The sequence below is a fragment of the Ascidia mentula genome, chromosome 9 (genome assembly GCF_947561715.1).
Source record: "Ascidia mentula chromosome 9, kaAscMent1.1, whole genome shotgun sequence".
NCBI lineage: Eukaryota > Metazoa > Chordata > Ascidiacea > Phlebobranchia > Ascidiidae > Ascidia > Ascidia mentula.
The window spans coordinates 8,369,440-8,388,898 of NC_138574.1; the positions used below are offsets into that span (position 1 = coordinate 8,369,440).

Consider the following 19,459-nt stretch of genomic DNA (forward strand, 5'->3'; position numbering starts at 1 on the left):
AGAAATGGTGTGAACATCGTCATGTTTTGAAAAAATTATCACCTCGTATAGCTACAGTTGACACCGCGACACGGAGCTATTATATCCAAGTTTAGGTTTCTGGTCACTACGCACATGTTATACGTTTATTGTTCACCAAGTAAATGTCCTGAGAAAAGCAATGCTTATAGTCATTGGAAATAAATACAATAAGTTAGTTGTCATTGCTGCACAAAGTTCAGCTTTGGCATGTTTGATCAGTGTTTCCAATTGTGGAAACTAATAATAGATGTTTTGCAATATTCTAAAATAATCAAATATTGTTTCTGTTGCTATAAACAGTTAATGATATAATTGTGTTCACTGGGCTTATAATACAGTTTAGAAAATGGAAAAAATTAGCTAGTCCATACAGTATAGATTACCCCAAAACATTCTGCAAATCATGAACTTTTTAATGTGGCATGTGCTTTAAAATTTTGTTTGCAGAGCTACAACCTTAACTTCTGCATTGAAAATGACTACCAGAAAATGTATGACATGATATGATATGAACTAACACCAGAATGAAAACCAGTAGCAGCCCATTGGGTCGTGGAAAACGCAAACTAAGTGTTTCTTCAATAAATGGAAAAAGTCCATTGGAAGGAAGAGGAGTTGCTAAAAGAACCCGATCCAACAGTAACTTTCCTGATCAAGTTAGACTGAAGCGAAAGACAAGGAGTTCGTCGAACGATGCATTCTTTGAATTACCATACTACAGTCCCAAAAATGGAAAAGGTTGTGTTATTACCATCACTGAGTGTAGTATTTAATTGGTCTGCTTATAACACATTGTAATTAGTAGTTTTAGAAAATCTTTTAACAATGCCGCAACATACTGGTTGAATTTATTTTGCAAATTTGATGTAAATTCATAACGTGGTATACAATCAGATTTAATTGTTTGTATATTTCACATGCAGATGGTGATGCAGTAAATGGTTCAGTCAGGAGCAGGGTTCGTGGAAGGGGGCGTGGACAGAGGCGTGGCCGCTTTCGCAACAAGCGTTCTTCCACTTGTTCTTCTTCCTCTTCATCAAACCACTCAAATGATTCTGTTTCCAGCGTGCAACTTGATGATGAAAAGGGATCACCCAGCTCAATATCAAGTAAAGTTGAGGAAGAAATTATGAACAACGAAGATAACATTTCAGGTTTATTAAGTTATGTTGTTCATAAGGAGTTCCCCCCCCATGGCAAATAAAACTCCAAAATTATGCTTTTTAAGATCATAGGTACATGATTTATGCAAAACAAGGAAAAATGAAGTTGTAATTGTAACATGCATTCTTGATAACTATGTTAGTTAAACTGGATTTCAACAAATTTATGTTTAACCCACTGATTTGCTTCATGTAGGTTCAAAAGTAAGCCTTTTTTATTTTGTTAGATTTGGGCATCAAAGAACTGTCACCCAAATTTAAACTCAGGAATGCTGATATCGATGCAAACAAACAGTCTCCTCCACTGAACGGAAACACCCCTTTTTCAAATAATGAAAATGATGTTGATGCGTTGAACGAAGCAAATTCAGTCACACAAGACAGAAATGAGCACAAACCTATTGAAAATGGAACCATAAATGGATTAACGAATGAAAAAACTAAACAGGGAGAATCTGTCAGTTCTCAAACCTTTGCCAACAAGGTGCCTTCAATGATCAAAAGTGCATCAAGAAAGCGGCACTTTTCCGAGGTTTGATCATTTTTTTATCCTACTGTACCAACAATTTGGCTGCTTAAATTGTATGAATTTGGCCATGTAAAGTAGTTGTATTATTAATCACATATTATGTGTTCAAATGTAAACCATTCACTGTTTGTCCTCGTGGGAATTTCCCTGTAAGTTACATACAGTCCAAGGGGAAGCCCCTATGAGCTTGTGTGAAAGTGCCATTTGTAGTAGCAGTGTCTAGACTAGCAGACAGAGTCTTATTCTGACAAATACCTTTGCATGAACCAATCATATCAGGCAATAGTGTAAATGTAATAAAATATTTTTTCTGTAGTTAAGCAAACACTTAAACAGTTGATGGTTATTATAAATGGGTAAATTTTACAAACAATACTTCTGCTCTCGTGATTGATCTGCTTGAGATTGTAGCATTCAATGTAGTGTACGTTTTTGAAGGATACTTCAAGATCATTAAACTTCAATAGAATACGACGCATGTCAGAAAAAGGTGAAATGGCGTCTGTGATGGAATTTGTTTTCAACCACAAGAAAGCAAACAGGTAAAGGTGCTGTTATCTGTAAATATAGTTGGTAGAATGTGTACTGAAGGATATTTTGAAATTTTTAAGTTTTAACATTTTAGCTTTATTAGCATTTTATCACAATAAATTACAACTCATCAAACCAAATGAATGCAGTAATATACATATATTTATTAATGGATTTATATTTGATTAAATTTTGCAGTTCAGTTTCACCAAAAGCAGCCCAAACTAATCAAGACAGGGAAAATTCACCACCAGTTTCAAAAGATTCCTTCCTCAAAACTGTTTCCAGCACAAAACATGCAAAACAAAGACTCTGGTTTTCTGATTCAGAATGCGACATTGTCACTTCAACAAATCACAAGAAGTTGTCCTCAGCTAACATCAGCCACACATGCAACAGTATATATGACTGTAAACTGTGTGCAAAAACCACCAGACATTTGGCATTGTGCAAGGATGAAAAATCTGTAGAAACAAACAATTTACACTGTGAAAAAAATGCAGCACTGGAGCTTAGTAAGGCGTACCCACCTCTGGATTGTGATGTTAAGAAGGAAATAACTGAGCATGATATAAAGCTGCCCAGTGTAGGTTTTGTTTCAAATATGTTTGTTCATAAAATTTCACAATCAAAGTTATTGCTGTTTGAAATAAAATGTTGTTGGTATTACCAAGTACATACCAGTATTAGGTATAAAATTCACTTGCATAAAATGGATATATTACATTTTTTTAAAATCAGATTGTCTGCAAAATTACTGTAATATATTGTAGGGAAACACCGACAGCAAATTAATCAAATGGAGACGACGGAATCTAAGAAGTTCTGGTATTAAATGTCAACCGGACTTCTATGCCCTAAGCTTAGACCTGATGATTCACAGACCTCGTAGAAAATATGCAAGCACAAGTTCAGGTATTGCCTCATTTATCAAATGAACTAGGTTGGTTCACCCAGCTCCGGTCATGGCATCATTATAGCTCCGGTCATGGAATCATTATAGTTTACTACCTTTTACTGTGTGCACATATTGTGTAGAAGCGAAACCTCATTAAATTTTTTTACGCTAATATTATTTGCAAAGATTGTTTGGACACTGAACTATTTTGGGAAGGCATTTTTGGGTTATTGCAATTAAATGTTGCTCTTAAACACTCGTTTTGATTTTTCAGGCCCAAAATTTTTGTCTGATGTTGAGTCGTTAACTAGTGAGCAGTCAGTGGACAAAAAATTGCTCTCTGATGATGAACAAGAACGAACAGAAAATGATGACAGTCTGACAGATGCCAATGCACAAAAATTAGACTCTACTTTCGAAGATGTGGTGATGACTGAACAAACTGCAAACAGCTCTATTGAATCACCATCAAACTCCTCTGCCATGACAGAAAGTGTATCAAAATCTAGAACATTTTCACCTGTTCGACAGCAGTCCACTCCAACCTCAACTTATTCAAGAGGAAGGGGGCGTGGTCGGGGAAGAGGCCGAGGTCGGGGTAGAGCTGTTGTTATTCACCAGGCTGCCATTGCCCCTTCTGTCCCTGTTGTGGACTCTGCAGAACCACTGCCACTGTTTGATGAGGACCCACCAACTGGACCTGAAGTTTATTATTTTGAATCTGATCATGTTGCCCTGAAGCACAACCAAGAGTAAGTTATGTTCAGAATAATTTATTTTAGGCAGAAATGTATCAAGTTATCTTATGACAAGGCAGGATCGTTTCAACATGAAGACCCTTTTATAGTGATCTCAGCTATCGTATGAAGATCCTTAGGTTCACACGCTTTGAAGCCAAGCTAACTCAAGGCCACTTTTTTCTGACAAGTCATAGCTAGATATAAAAAATTGAATGATGTCTGAATACAGTTGCAGAGATTCTATAAATGTGAAGGTCACCTGTCAAGTTGTGCTTTGTATTTTGATCACAATATATCCGCTTTAACCACTAAGCTTCAGTCGTTACGCAGTGGACCTGGTTAGTTTAGGGTTGTGAGTTCAAACCCTATCCAGAGCTTAGTTTTTTTTATTTTTCACCACGACTTGTTAGGAAAAAGTGTCATTGATTTCAGCTTGGCTGCAATGATGTTAGTGAACCTAATGACCCCAGTTGAATATAGAATAAACTTATTTAATGTACATGTTCTTGGTATCACAGAGCCACCTACCACAGAAATTTTGGTTAACTCATAAATTTATCACCTGTGCGACAAGCAGTTTTGTATTATTTACAAATAGCTGTCTACTGATTTCATTTTGTTCTATCTACAATTAAAAGTTTCATAATTCCTTTATTTTTATTGTAGCTACCATTCGGTGTTAAGAGTAGCTGCCATATTAGAATCACAGAGGAAGCAAGCTATGGCTGACCTTGATGTTTTAGAAGAGAGGTTGCAACAATCTCTTGACAATCCTATTGAGTTTGTAGACAAACTTCAAAACAAGGTACGAGTGACAGTGCTTTTTTACACTTGACGAAATTCACAAACTGTATTACCAAGCAACTGTTGCACAATAACAATAAAAAAAAATATTTTGACAAACTCAAAGTACAGTATATGTGTACTAAAAAATATGTTTGTTTATCCAAGTTAAAAGAAAACCAGTGTATACACATTTTAGTAATGCTTGAATGCAGTGGTTCTCACCTGTTTAATGTTAGGAGCTGCATACACATTACACAGGTTTTAACAAAAACAATTAAAGAGAAACATCAAACAACGAGAATGCAGCATAATTATACAAAGCACTTCAATATGAATTTGTATTTGAATGCATTTTTTTCGTTTTTTCACAGCAAAAGTGTCGATAGTTGTCACACAAAATTAATAATGGCCACAACAATGATAAGTTTGTTTGTTTATTGCAGGTTGATGTCGGTTTACCAAATTCCCTTGATGTACCTAATCTTCCAGCAATCGATTGGTCAAAGTATTTGTCACAATTTGGAACATTTGACCAGGTGTTTTCCAATATTACCCCAACACCATCAAAACCCTTAACTAGACGAAAAAAGATCAATTTCGGTTTCAAGTCTAGGGTGAGTTGCGTCATAATTTTATGTAGATTTTTTTGTCTCATTCAGATGAGCAAACAATGACACACAGGCTTGTTTCAGATGTTTTATTGGCCTGTCATTTGTTGGTGTAATTTAGTGTTGCATTTAAAAGCATTACTTACACAAATGTTGAATGGAATTTTTTTTTTAAGTTACAGTTACACAATATTATTGTAAAAAGCTTAGTTTATAAACTTTCGTGTTGTCATTGTTTTTTAAGTTGTAATTTTGATTTGACAAGGGATTTACTCTCACTCTAACTTTAATTGCCACTAAGACTAAAAGGGCTAAATGCTACAATTTTAAAAATATAAATTATATTTTAGGAACCTTCCACTGAGGAACCAGGGACAAGCACATCAACAGTATGTGTTGTTTTTTAATTATTACCATACGTTCTAATCACTAAAAGCAGCTAAAATGCACATAAACCTAGCAATGTTAACAAAAACTTATTGTGGAAAATATAACAATGCAAGTCCATATGTTACAATAGGAAAACAACAAAGTTCAAAAACAATCATCTAAGAAGCTTTGGACAGTTGAAGACCAAAGAAAATTGGAAGAACTTCTTATTAAGTTCCCACAGGAATCTGTTGAATTTAACAGGTTTGATGTAAATTATGTCAATTACTACCAATACACTATGTGTATCAGACACACATTAAAATTGACACTGGTATAACTTTTATTTCACATAAACAAACCTGATGTAGTAAACATGGTAAAATAAAAGATATTTTACTGTGTTTTGTATAGATATCGAAAGATAGCTGCTGATTTTGGTGATCGAACACCCCTACAAGTGCAATCTCGTGTGCAAAAGTATTTCATTAAACTTGCCAAAGCTGGACTTCCAATTCCAGGAAGAATGCCCAGACTTGAACGATTGCAAAGTTGCAAGCCAAGAAGATTATACAAGGTTCCTATTGAATTAAATTATTTTCTTGTGCAATATTTCTATTTAGTTTGGTTTTATTTCACTTTATTTCTTGTACACATCAAAGTTATGGTTTAAATTTATTACTTTTTTTTTCAATATCTTAACCCATCCTGTTTTTAAGAGCAAACCACATCCACAGATGGCTCTCACCCGCATCTCAACCTTTTTCTCCGACTTCCATGTTCCAGTACGAATGCAGGATGAAGAAGAGTTCCAGTTCTCGGGCAGAGGATCAAAGGATGATGAGGAGGAAGATGGTTGGGATGCAATCAAGTCTGAACAAGTTTCAGTGAGTTTATATAAAGTTTTGTTGTATTTTTAGTAAAAATATAATTATTACTTTTCTATTAAAGGATGAGGAGGATATTCCCGCTGACCTGCGCTACTCTGACGAGTATTTGGAAATTCTCCGGCTGAAACGACAACGTCGACAACAACTCAACATGTTTGACAACAACGGGAAACAAATGCTAGCACAACATTATGGCTTTCAGGTTAGTGAGCAAATCATTCTGTGAAGTGTTATACATATGATGAGACAACTTAATTAAACTGTTTGTTATTCACAGTGTGACATTTGCAAGTGCGAGCCGATTCAAGGGGTTAGGTATCATTGCATTGATTGTCCACATGCCGAGTCGGTCGACCTCTGCCAATCCTGTATGCGCAACAGAAGGTAATTCTGTTAATGACTAAGAAATTACCATTTCAAAACCAGTGTCAGAAAGTTATCTTTTTTGACTTAAAATATTTTTTTCGTCGTTTAACTGTGGGAAAGTCATAATTGAAGCAATTAACCATCGTACTTTTCAGGAATTTCGAAACAAATACCCACAAAGTCAACCACCGACTTGAGCCAGTTTGCGCTAGCGCCGTTGCAAGTCACGTGCCAGCCGAGGGCGAGTCTTTCTCTTATCTGGGGAGTCCCCGACCTTTCGCTGACGACGATTACACAAGAATGGCCGCCCAGCGACCTGGCGAGTACAACTACCTCGACCCAAACTATCTTCCCCCGTCAGGGTGATCCAAGCGGTGTTTTGCGTTGCTGTGTTCTTCCTATACCAACTCGTTATATTTACTGAACCACAAAGAGAATCTTGCGCCTGTTCAAGTAACGACAGGTTTGGTAATTGACCCGCGGTTGTTGTGATGCAAAAATACATGGAATTGTTGTCTCCGATTGGAAGCATTAATATGTTTTGTCATTTGCGCTATACCCTTTGCTGAACGAACGAAAAATCAATTCGATGCACTTTTTCCAATCAACTCTACACACGTCTTTCGCCGAGCGAGTTCCATGCAGTAAAATTGTCCACAATAAGGCCCATTCATCTTCAACACTTTCCCTGTGTTCAAGGACTTTTCTCAATTACTGTTCCCAACCATTTCACGCGGCGTCAATCATAACATTACACCCGGGATATTCTGTTGTTCGTTGATCAAGGTGTCAATTTGCGGTCGTTCTTCATTTTGCATCTCGGTACTCATGACCCTTTGAACAAAGTTGCCTTCAACTCCGAATATTAGTAATGTATCGCTTGCTCTTAAAAGTGACAAGCAAATGACTGTTTTCCGGAAAATTTTGCTGTGACTTCCTGCCATCAGAACCAAACTAAACCGTGTCTATTCGGTACCGAGTTCTCGCGAAGGTTTATTGTCGTTTAAAATTTATGCACAGCTCTATGTGTTTGCCTCAGTGCTCGAAAATGATTTTTTTTGCAAATGTCTTTCTCCGATCGTGTCTTCAACGAATAAAGAGTCCATTGGAATAAAACTCGTCCAACTGAGCTGCGATTGTTACCTAACTTAAAAATAATTCCACCACCAGTGGTTCCGGAGGTACATTCGGCTCTTTTAATCCTCTGTTCCGGTTCTGTAGAGCAGATTTGTTTAGAAACGAGAAATGCTGATTAAATTTAAAAGTCAACACTTTCGAATCGCTTGTGCGTATCTGTACGATTTGGAAGAGTGGTTTTGAATATAATACCGTGTAATGACGCCGACGCTTTCGTGGGCACTAAAATTTTAAAACAGTTTTACGGCTCCGAAAACGTTTTACTTTTGTACAAGAAGGGTCCAGCTGGCTCTTCGAACGCTAATAGTTGGCTTCTGATCGGCGCATTTGCAGTATTGTGCTTTTCCTAAAATGAAAAAAATACCACTTACTTAAAATTCCGCCAAGCTTTTTCAAAAATCGGAACGCACAGACTTTTGGAAAAACTGACTGGTGAGCTGCAAGGTTGTCTATTTTTTCCTGTCGAAAGGGGGAACAATTTTAAACAGATTTATTTGTTTTGAGAACTGTACTTAAAAGCAAACAACATATTTTGTTCGAAACACTAGTTTGAGATTTGATTTAAACCCCACCCAGCATTCCTGACTAAATTATCTAAATTACCCTTCTACAATCTACCACTAAACCATCATTTTTTCACAGTATATGACGTGCTTGGTCTTAATAGACCACAGTTTTGTGCCCAAATTCCTTCATTTGGTCGCTTTGAAATACCATTGATGAGAATAAAAAGCAATGCTGAACGTGGAAGTGAAGCCGGACTAGAAAATAATGTCTTACACTCACTGAAGAAAGGCAAGTTGCAACATATTCCATACATATAGGTGTATGGCTGAAGACAGCCTAAGCAGACTTCACGCACGTTCAAGTTTTTTCGAGAAAACTGCACCAAACCATAAAAAATACCACACAAGCAGTTTATAAGATACTGCATTCGCTAGCATTACATTTCATGCAAAAGAAACACGACAAAAGCACACCATGTGATGACATTAATTCCTGTTTGGTGAAATACAAAAAACTAAGCAGTGGAAAAATGACATGATTTGAAGGCCTTAGTTTTTGCAAAATGCAACTTAGTTGCTTTCAACATTGAAGGCACAGTTGGACTATTTGCACCAATGGTTTTTGGCAGGAGAACACAAACATGTCTTGCACCATTCAAGTTAAGTTGCATTGGCAGGTTGAGCCACATTGGTGAGAACTTCTTGTACGAATTGAATTAACTGGGCACCAGACTTGTCTTTGGGCAGTTTGACAGTCAATGACAACTGTATAAAGTGGATGCATTTTAGAGAAATACTATTGGGGCATATTTTTGTTCAATACCTTGATTTTGTCCAGGTAGGTCATTGTACCTCTCCAAAGTTTAGTGAACATAATTATATCAGGTTGCTGTTTGTAATATTCAATCATCTGTCTCTGTGAAATCAATTATTTTACATGTGTTAAAGGTTTGGTTTCAATAAATGATGAATACCATTTCATGAAGTATATCAGCATGTATGGTTTGATCAATCGACTCTGTGTATTTGATTTGCATTGGTATGCCATAAGCCTGATCTGGACTGCCTTCAGGGGGTGATGCAACCCAAAATGCACTGAACACAGACTCTGATCGTGTTGTGTCACGAACGTCAAATGGAGCTTTACATTAAAAACATTTCTGGATAAAATATAACAGTATACACTACCACATATATACTTACAGTTTATAAAAGCAACAGTTGGATGTGCCATATTGTTACATTGCAACTCATATTGAACATCAATGTCTCTTAATGTTGGCTCTGCTTGACTTGTTGGATGGGAATGATACCAACCTACTCTCGACAGCTGTTGCGTTGCAAGACTATTACTGATCTGAAAGAATACATATTTACTATTTCAACAACATTCGTTTTTGTTTCGGATTGCAAAATTAAAATAGTCCCAAAGTTTTTTTATCTTTAGAGGAGGTAAACCAGTCAAAATAACTATACATCTGAATGATTGGTCATTGTACAAGTTGGAATACTTTCTGGACGGTTAAATCTTACAATTTGCACATAATTTTGCTAAGGTGTATTTCTTATTGTTACCGTGATATTATTTAGTCATAAGAAATGATTTTCAAGATCAAAAAATCTGAGTGGTACTAACCTCTTGCTCAACAGCAATGGCACTTTCTTGATCACACAATTTACATTTACAAGGTAACGCCTGCATTATGTACAGACCTGTGGATAACAAAACATAATTTCTTTTTATTATTCCAGGTAAAATTCATTTAACATCTATGTACATCTATCATTTGGGTTCCACCTTCCCCCAAGATAACCGGCCACTTCACTGGTTGTCAGATGACTGTGAAAGTCTATGATCAGGAGTACAGATGTTGATATGACAACTGAAAATGGTTGACTTTGTCCGATGCTGTCATTGAATTGCTCAAACTCAACAATGGTGTTCGGGTCTCTGAATAAAATCAGTAAAACTACATTAAATAGGTTTAATTGTAGAGAGGTGGTTGGTATTTTCTGTTACCAACATGAGTACAGATATGTTTGTAGCAAGTAAAAAATTATTTCCTAATTATAGGAAAAACCTCAAGTACAATACTATTGAAGAACAATATCCTAAAATAAACTGAATTTACTGCTTTTAACAAATCCTTTACAACATACAATGTGGTTTGCAATTTAATCTCTGAGTACTTGATTGTTTTCCTCTCTCTAACCATCTTGTTGTCCAGAATTAAAGGTGCATTTGGAGCGTTAACATCCTCGTCACAATTCTGTGAATAATTTTATCAATCAAAAATATTTCAGCAGTTATACAAAAAGCCAACTTACAGATGCAGGTGAAAGGCCTGGTGCAACACTTCCACTGTTTTTCCTAAACCAGTTATGCTTTAGTTTGTCCAGCTTTTTGCCCTTCACAAAGATAAATTTTACTCCCAAAATAATAGCATTAAGATTTACTAGTTGACATAAACAAGGTCACCAAACATTTCTATAACCATTCGCTTACTTTGTATTTTACTGAGTTCCACCCACAGCCAGATTTCTTCGATGGGTTTATCTTTTTTTTTATATAAGTGGCCCATGAGCTCGGCGAAGCAAACTGAACATTTTCCCAGAATATTTTTCCATTGGGCAACAAATCACCACAGTATTTTTGACCCTTGAATACAAATAAATCATATGCCTATATTCAATGAGAAATTTAGGGAATGACGTAAAGCAGCAATATTACCAAATAGTCAATAGACAAAACACCAGGGCCCGGTTCTAAAACTCCCTCTTGCACAAGTGTGTGCATTGTTACACTTCTTGAAAAGTTTCTTCCATTTCTTGGAGAAGTATCCTGCAGGTTAAAACAATGTTTAGTTACAAGTAATGAACAACCAAAATAAAATACATTGCATTCAAATTTATAGATTTTTCCAACAATGTGCATAATGTCAAAGTAGTTTTAAACATATTCAATACAAATCTTAATATAAAAACACCTTGCGGCTACTGTTGGAGTCGAGACTTTCAGTATCATCAGGAGTCCCTTCGTCCTCATCATTATCCATGCTTGGTTGACGAGAAGAAGGTTTTTCTGGTTCACATGGTTGGACTGGCACTGTGGGCATCATGTCTGTATTTGTTATTCCAACGTCACTGTTTGCAGTAGGTATTTGTCCGGCCATTTTAGGCGATCCTCAATGTTCGCAGCTATACCAATTACAACACATGAGCCACTTGTTTTGTAAACAAACTATCCGCTCACACGATACTGCAATACGGACCACCAGGATCCTTTTTATCTACAAGTTGGACCAGCGAAACGACAAATTATTTCTCTGCTAATCCAGCATTGCATTCACTACCTGCAAACATTTATGCCCCACAAATGAAGTGAGTCATATTATCTTTTAGGAAATACGCTTGTTGTTTTTCTAAAAAGTTTTTTTCGGAAATAAGATCCGATCCGACATGAGATCGTTGGGTTCATGGGATATACCCATGTGGGCTATAAAAGTTCTCTGCAAATTTTTATTAAATATTAACCTTTTATTTATGCCTCTGCTGCAACTTCCGGTTTATATTGAATGAAATTTAGTTCCACAACATTTTATTTTCGCCCCTTCCCACCAAAAATTGTCATAAAAAAAGCATTGCAAACTAACAGCATTTACTTTGTTGGGTATTATCAACAAAGATGTAAATTCGTCCTTGTACTGAATCAGTGACACCCGTTTGTTTAATAACTCTGTTGTTTATTTAGACACTGTTTTATATCTTCTGCTTATTTGGTATATGTTTCGTTGTACCCAGTCGCACAATTTACTTACATCTTGTGTTTTTTAATTAGCACTTATCGGATTGACATTATTGAGGCTGAAAAAAGATTTGGCAAATTATTTGAAAGAAGAAACATAACACACGTTTATACCGATTTCCTTTTCTGGTTGTTGGTTTCAATTAAATGTATAACAATATATTTACGTTTGACGTTTCCGTCTTTCAAATAATTTGCCTAATACTATTTCACTATATTTGTGCTCTGAAATGCAATTCCTGATTATTATGTTCAGCGTAGCCTTGGAACAATATTAATATATAGCCTAATGGTAATGCTACAAAGTCAAGGTTAAATCAGCTTTTCCAAAAGGTAAATAATTAAACCGGAGTATGGTTACGCGAAACACCAAAGTTATAATATAAATGTCTTTTTGGTAACGCAATATTGTGTCAATCGTATTGTTTGCGGCAGAAGATATTTAATTGGGTGCACGTCAGTCATAATAACATAAGTATTTTTGTCGGCAGTCGCCTTGAAAGCCGCTGGGCAAGACTTCTAAACCGTCTGAAGAGAAAAAGCAATTATAGGCTACACTATGTTTTGAAAAAGCAAAACTGCACCAGTTGCAACCAACAGCCAACAGTAAACAAAATTATTTGTCGCTTTTCGTTTCCGTCTGTCCCAGTTCAATGGACTGGTTAGGTGTATAGCCTACGTATAATGGATGACGTTAAGATGCAGGTTGTGTTGCAGGAACTTTTAGGATTCTGCGTTCATACGCTCCAAGCTCATGTAGTACAGATCTACGATTAGCAACAATGGCAAAATGTCTGATTATTGCTGTTCTCATGGGCGCTCTTCTAGGAGTTTCACTTGGCCGTAAGTATAGTTTTAACATATTGCAATGCTAGTCCTTTTTCATATTTGTATATTGGTTCTGTTAATGAGAACTCTACCCAACACTAATAGTAAGTTATGGCTGGCATTGTGTGATATCTACAATATTTTGGCGTCCTGATATTCCACCCTCCCTTTGCAGTACAGTTGCTGATCATTAACCGATCTTTTAATATACGTTTTCACAAACCCTCCACAAATTGCTTGTTATACAATAAGTCACAAACAATGCTGGAAATAGATAAAATACTAATTTATTACAAACGTTTCAATGTATTTAAATTTCAGAAAAAGGTTGTCCGCAGGAAAATATATGTGAGCAGACGAACTGTTTAGTTGTAAGAGACCAAGATGGCTGCAGCATCTGTAAATGCAACAAAAATCCCTCATCCGTAATCACAGGTAGCGTTTTAATCATATTTAAAATTAATATCAAATAAAAAACATACCGTGTAATCCAAAATCCTTGCTTAAATTAATAAAAAAAAAATTGTTAGGTGTTGGACTGGAAAGGCAAGTGCGAACAGGTGTGTGGGGTGCATGGAGTGAATTTGGTCCATGTTCTGTTACCTGCAATTTCGGATTTAAATACAGGTAATCAGAAATAACTGCGTTTTAAAAGTAAACGTTTTTTGAGATATCACCAGCATGAACCAAGAAAGGTAATAGGCCGGCTTCAGCAAAAACAAAATATTAAATCAACGTGTATCCCCCAACATTTGACATGGTGCTTTTCGTTGCAATTTGCAATGCAAAGACCATTTGGGATTCTATAAATAAGGCGTTTTGATGCTATTCAATTAACCGTAAGATAGTATTGTCAGGTTTTCATCGAGATAACAAATAAGTTATACAAGGATATTGTCACTCACATATTTATCACACATTCAATGTCTGATAGAGACTCGAATTTTTCCATGTTGCGAGTTCTTATTTTTTTGTTGTAGAACGCGCGAATGTTTGGACGGAGCAGGACAGCAGTGTGTAGGAGATTACTACGAATATTTGTCTTGCGGCGAAACAACATGCAATGGAGGTAATCCCTTGTCTTGACACATAACATTACACGCAACATACAACGTCATTACCAATGTTTATATCCTTCCAGTACAATGCAGTTGATCCATGTGCTCACATTTTAGTTGCAGCCGCTCTAAGTTGGTATTCAGTGTGGTCATCGTGCAACACTTCATGTGGTCCTGGAGTGAAATTCAGAGTGCGTAGATGCAGAGGCGGTGTAATGGGACATGACGGATGCACAAGAGGAACTCCTTTACTGCAACAGAAAACATGCAATGTGCCCAGACCTTGTCCATACGGTATGGATACATGGTTGAAAATTCGAATTCGAAAAACGCACTCGTCTGAATTTGATATTTTTGTATATGACTTTAGATACATATGTACAAAAAAAAGTCTCTGCTTAAACAAAGATAATATGCGGAAATATCCTGCAAACTTCAAAAAATCAACCTCCCTGGGTGACCCGAATTTTGAAACATTGTTCGTTTAACGCAGTGTTTCTTAACCTTTTTTGGATCACGAACCACTAAAACATTATTTGAAAAGCTATGGACCCCTTTGCAAGAAACACATTGCAGATGTCGAAAAATTAAAATTCGCGGACAGCGAAACCTTATGGACAAAGGAAAATACGTGGATTTTCGGAATAATTGTATTTCGTTCTATGGACCCCTCAATGCGTCTTCTCGGACCCCTTGGGGGTCCATGGACCCCAGGTTAAGAACCCCTGGTTTAACGCATCTCTCCACTTTTTTACAGAAGTCAAATGCTTGCCTGTTTATCAACCCTGATTATTGCAAACGAAATTATTTACATTCTTATTTAGAGAAGTGCTACGACCACGAATTTCCCTGGAGATTCCGGGGCTTCAACAATAGAGGAAACAATGGCGTGTTGTGCCAGACTTGGAGGCGTTCTTCCCTCTTGTGAGTATAAAACTGGAGATTTAACATTACATTTCCTACCCACAAAGCAGCTGGCTTATTTAATTAAAACAGCTATGAGATTCTGAACAGTAAATTAATTTTGACTTACCGTTAAATTTAGTAATGTCGTATGTATCCCGTCTTTACTGCATTTTCAATTAAACAGCAAAAAAACACAATTTTAAACAGCCGGCCCAGCAATTTTCCCAAATACAACCTAATTGGAAGACGCTGCCGAAATCCCAACAAGACAATGAGCGGGCCGTGGTGTTTCCAGAATAACTACAGCCGAAAGCAACTTTGTAAAGTCAGAATTTGTAGTAAGTTTGTTATGTAGCGACATCTACATTTAATCAACAGCTTGCTGGCACAGTGTAAATACATGTTGCAAAGGTGTTCTATGAACAAAAAGTTCTGAGATAAAACAAGCCAATACCAAAGGATGTGAATCCAAAATACGAGTAAAAACAATAAAAATAAACTGCTGCATAAACTATATGCTATAATTGTATGGTTGGTCACTTTTGCGTCCAAGGTGTTTTTCAGCAGCTGCTTTTGCATTCAATTTCATAACCTTTTATTTAATGTATTGGAACGTATTCACCTCCACTTTGTGATTTATTCCAATCGTTGACCCAAATGTCCCAATTAAACCTTATTGACAGACGCGTTCTGGTCAAAGTGGTCAAGCTGGTCCACTTGCAGCGTTTCCTGCGGCGGGGGAGTAAAATACAGAGTTCGTAAGTGTGTCCGTGGCACTGTAGGAATGAGCAAGTGCGGCGGTGACATCATTGTCAGCTCACCTTGTTCAGCTAGGCCTTGTCCAACACGTAAGCTGGTGGCTTTTAACTAGCTCTAAATGATTGTGCAAATTTCATTTGCATTTTTAGCACAACCGCCAACTACCACACCCGCACCAACCACAGTAGAAACTACCACACAGCCAATCATGGCACCAACAACAACTCCACAACCAGATGTTGATGGTCTTACATGCATTTCAAACCCGCGCCCAACCAACTACAGAGGCACCATCAGTAGGACCATCCACGGTCTTGAATGTCAACCTTGGAACGCAGATGCACCACATAAACATAATTTTAAACCGTACGATAAAAATATTTAGTTTTTTTGCAAAACACGTTTGAATTGTTTCTGGTAATGTATATTCTTGATGTCGCCTTTAATCACGATTAATACAACAACTCGTCAAAATATTTTTTTCTGAAACTGGCTAAAGATCATAAAATTGGTGCATTATGTTTCGACAATTTCAAGGAAATAAGTTGCATACTTAAGAAACCTTTCCAAATTGCAGCTTGTCATACCCAAATGCTGACCTTGTGAGCAATTTTTGCCGTAACCCGGATGGTGATAAATGGGCGTGGTGCGTGACAAACGACCCTGCCACCTTCTGGTCCTACTGTGATGTTCCCGAATGCCCGTCAGGTAAAAACGCTTTTAGCTAACCTTTGCCCATGAGCCTTTTGATCAATAGGTCGGTCACGGATTGCGCTCTTGCAACCCCACTAGGCATTGCTCGCTGGGATACTAAAAATATAGTGAATTTACAATCAAAATTGTATCCCTGATTTGGTCTGACGAATAAAATTTGCTTTCTGCAGAAGAAGGAATTAACCAAGACGAAATGTGCTACTATCCGTCTCAAGCTGCCTTGTACCGTGGGACAGTAAGCACGACCCAAAGTGGATTCCCGTGTCAATATTGGGACTCCAACACTCCAAATTCGCACGCAATGTAAGTAAGAGGTTATAATGTTTATTAAAAGCGTCTGTGCACATGTCCGTTGTCTTATTTAAGCCATTCCTACACATTTCCCGGCAAAGGACTTGGTCACCACAACTACTGCCGCGCCCCGGATTCGACTTCAAGGCCTTGGTGCTTTAGTACAAATCCTGAATACATTACCGAAAACTGTGACATTGGAGTATGCTCTGGTAGGGTTAACGCAAAAAAACGGTTAATTTAATTTGAAACGCAAATATAAAAATATAAAGATTTTTTCTAAACCTTTAGGTGGTACATTGTGCGGCAATCCTGACGTTCCAATCGCTGGAAAGATTGTCGGAGGTAAGAGTGCAGTCTTGGTTTCCAGCGTGAGATCGTTTAAGTATAATTTAAACGTTTACTGTTAGTTGTTTACAGTTTTCGCAGCTTCTGCAGAATAAAAATTTTTGTTTAAAAACACAGTACCCGACTGAAATGCACAAAATTCAAAACCGTTGCATGAAATCACATATATTCAACAATCTCTCCTCGCACAGGTCAGACTGCTAACGAAGGAAGCATTCCGTGGATGGTTCATCTGCGTTACGTCCCCACAAGTGTTCTAACCTGCGGAGCATCCCTCATATCAGACAGATGGATCATCACAGCCGCACATTGCATTTCGTACGTTAAACCAAAAAGCCAAAGCAATGTTCATTTAACAGCATTCTAATTTTGGCTTTTCTTTTGAAATTAGTATTTTGCACCAAGTCCGAAATTTGGTTTAATTTGGGGCTTCAGGGCCTTGGTAAGTTTGGCTTGGACCCATTGGTTCAAGCTAATTCTACTTTATAACAGTAATAGACTAGTTACATTGTAATATGTGAACAATTACCGTCACAGGACTCCGCAACAACCTGATAACTATCTGGCGTACGTGGGAAGTTACAGGGCAACTGTGGTAGATGAACATGAAGCTACGGTTCAACTCGAACGAATCATCAATCACCCTAACTATAATGCTGACCAGTCATGGGATTACGACATTTCTCTCATGAAGGTAATAGAGACATTCTAACCAAAAATCACGTATTTTTCATACAGGTGCCGATCTGCATATTTACATTATTAGCTATAAATGTCGTGACATTGCACTTGTTTCGGTATTTGAAAAAAAATTTCTTGGAAAGACATCGCGTTAGTAAGTTTCACTGTTCTTTAGTCGAAGTCCGTCATACAGTTCAACAGATACGTGAAGCCTGTGTGCTTACCGCCCTTCTCTGATCAACACGATTACACGGTCGGTGAGAAGGTTCTTGTCAGTGGATGGGGAAATACTCTGTCAGGTATAAACTTTGCCAAAATTGCTGGACCATAGTGTAGATAATAATATCGTAGTTTTCTGGACAGCTTGAACTTTAAACGGCCGTTTTCAGTTCGTGCTATAATAACATTGAACAATGCAATAAAACGTCTAAATATACCGCAAAAGGTCATGCAATTGCCAACATGACACAAACAAATTTGTTTAGTTGTAAAGTTCCCCGACCTTCTCCAGCAAGTATTTGTCGAACTTATGAGTCATTCAGATTGTCAACGTTACTATCCAGGATCTATAACAAGTCGGATGATTTGTGCAGGTTATCCTGAAGGCGAAAAGGATTCCTGTCAGGTGAAACTCTTGCTTGAAATAGTGTCCGTAGTTTATATCCTAATGCTTTGTGCAGTTATTCAGCAACAAAACAGCATTTTTTTTCTGCACAATGGGTTTATTTTTTACAATCAAGTTTTGATCTTTGTTGCCTTCGATATCCCTAAAATTGTATGATGGAAAATTTCTCACAGGGCGACAGTGGTGGGCCGTTGGTAAGTTTAACCAAATATGAACTCTTGGGAATCGTGTCTTGGGGCAGTGGATGTGCTCAAGCTGGAAAACCTGGAGTCTACACAAATGTAAGCAATATAATAAAGAATTAGAACTTAATCAAACCGCGTTTCTCTAAAACGCAGTTTAAACAAGCGATTTACTTTAGGTTGCATTGCTCAGAAAATGGATTGACCAACAAATCGCCGCTAACTCCAAATAAGAAGATTTTTTGTGCACAACGATTTCTATGATTTAATAATTAATTTAATGCATTCCAATGACCTGTGCATTTTGTTTATATGTACCTACGTATTTTTGGAAAATGGTTTCTTAATTTTGCAATAAAAATCATTTATTACAATTCAATGACCACCTGCCCTTCAGCTTTACCGATTTAAGTGAAGCCAAACATTGCAACATCAAAATATCATCGTTAACCCACAACTTTATGCCTGGGGGAAATGCCGCGCAATTGACTTTGGCGTTTCACGCAGTTTCGATGCGAAATTGCAATCGTTAAAAGCAGTGGACGTAGTTGTTCAAGTTGACGCCCTGTTAGCAAATTACACATGTCAGGATCCGCTTTCGTTACAGGCATCTGTAGTCATGGCACAGGTTTGTGTATAGACATGGTTACTATCAGTCTAGACCAAAAACGTAAGCACGCTGAGTTTCGACGACTTTGTGGTACATCAATATAAGTGA

The 19,459-nt window shown here is 37.2% G+C and overlaps 3 protein-coding genes across 3 annotated transcripts; 2 read left to right on the forward strand and 1 right to left on the reverse strand.

Annotated features, from left to right (window-relative positions):
* Positions 1-472: 472 nt before the first annotated feature.
* LOC145913318 (uncharacterized) lies at positions 473-8,015 on the forward strand. Its single transcript, XM_083000935.1, has 16 exons — positions 473-759; positions 945-1,175; positions 1,412-1,716; positions 2,152-2,255; positions 2,443-2,830; positions 3,018-3,159; positions 3,417-3,894; positions 4,549-4,687; positions 5,112-5,282; positions 5,627-5,665; positions 5,797-5,909; positions 6,060-6,222; positions 6,365-6,532; positions 6,597-6,737; positions 6,813-6,919; positions 7,057-8,015. Exons 1-16 carry the CDS (start codon positions 546-548, stop codon positions 7,265-7,267), a joined length of 3,114 nt encoding a protein of 1,037 aa, XP_082857061.1. The 5' UTR covers positions 473-545; the 3' UTR covers positions 7,268-8,015.
* Positions 8,016-8,684: 669 nt separating this feature from the next.
* On the reverse strand, positions 8,685-11,839 carry LOC145913586 (MPN domain-containing protein-like). Its single transcript, XM_083001304.1, has 11 exons — positions 11,532-11,839; positions 11,276-11,386; positions 11,051-11,203; positions 10,873-10,953; positions 10,705-10,814; positions 10,323-10,495; positions 10,181-10,257; positions 9,748-9,901; positions 9,519-9,685; positions 9,368-9,460; positions 8,685-9,309 (listed from the first exon to the last, which is right to left on the reverse strand). Exons 1-11 carry the CDS (start codon positions 11,715-11,717, stop codon positions 9,205-9,207), a joined length of 1,410 nt encoding a protein of 469 aa, XP_082857430.1. The 5' UTR covers positions 11,718-11,839; the 3' UTR covers positions 8,685-9,204.
* A 1,292-nt stretch (positions 11,840-13,131) lies between these two features.
* On the forward strand, positions 13,132-18,991 carry LOC145914504 (prothrombin-like). The gene is made up of 19 exons (XM_083002326.1): positions 13,132-13,192; positions 13,499-13,612; positions 13,708-13,804; positions 14,158-14,246; positions 14,353-14,529; positions 15,060-15,159; positions 15,349-15,479; positions 15,825-15,989; positions 16,050-16,266; positions 16,478-16,608; positions 16,785-16,917; positions 16,981-17,122; positions 17,178-17,250; positions 17,445-17,571; positions 17,791-17,947; positions 18,110-18,233; positions 18,420-18,559; positions 18,733-18,840; positions 18,921-18,991. The coding sequence occupies exons 1-19, from the start codon at positions 13,132-13,134 to the stop codon at positions 18,972-18,974; spliced, it is 2,340 nt and encodes a 779-aa protein (XP_082858452.1). The 3' UTR covers positions 18,975-18,991.
* Positions 18,992-19,459: the final 468 nt, after the last annotated feature.

Excerpts from the sequence above, each read along its gene's own strand:
- LOC145913318 (XM_083000935.1), top strand. The coding sequence starts at position 546 with ATGAAAACCAGTAGCAGCCCATTGGGTCGTGGAAAACGCAAACTAAGT. Across the intron at positions 2,256-2,442 it reads AACCACAAGAAAGCAAACAG|TTCAGTTTCACCAAAAGCAG; the intron begins GTAAAGGTGCTG and ends TAAATTTTGCAG. Across the intron at positions 6,533-6,596 it reads TCAAGTCTGAACAAGTTTCA|GATGAGGAGGATATTCCCGC; the intron begins GTGAGTTTATAT and ends TTTCTATTAAAG.
- LOC145913586 (XM_083001304.1), bottom strand. The coding sequence starts at position 11,717 with ATGGCCGGACAAATACCTACTGCAAACAGTGACGTTGGAATAACAAAT. Across the intron at positions 10,815-10,872 it reads CAGGCCTTTCACCTGCATCT|AATTGTGACGAGGATGTTAA; the intron begins GTAAGTTGGCTT and ends AATTATTCACAG. Across the intron at positions 9,310-9,367 it reads CCTACCTGGACAAAATCAAG|TTGTCATTGACTGTCAAACT; the intron begins GTATTGAACAAA and ends CACTTTATACAG.
- LOC145914504 (XM_083002326.1), top strand. The coding sequence starts at position 13,132 with ATGGCAAAATGTCTGATTATTGCTGTTCTCATGGGCGCTCTTCTAGGA. Across the intron at positions 17,123-17,177 it reads TTGGAGTATGCTCTGGTAGG|ATTTTTTCTAAACCTTTAGG; the intron begins GTTAACGCAAAA and ends AAAAATATAAAG. Across the intron at positions 18,560-18,732 it reads GCGAAAAGGATTCCTGTCAG|GGCGACAGTGGTGGGCCGTT; the intron begins GTGAAACTCTTG and ends AATTTCTCACAG.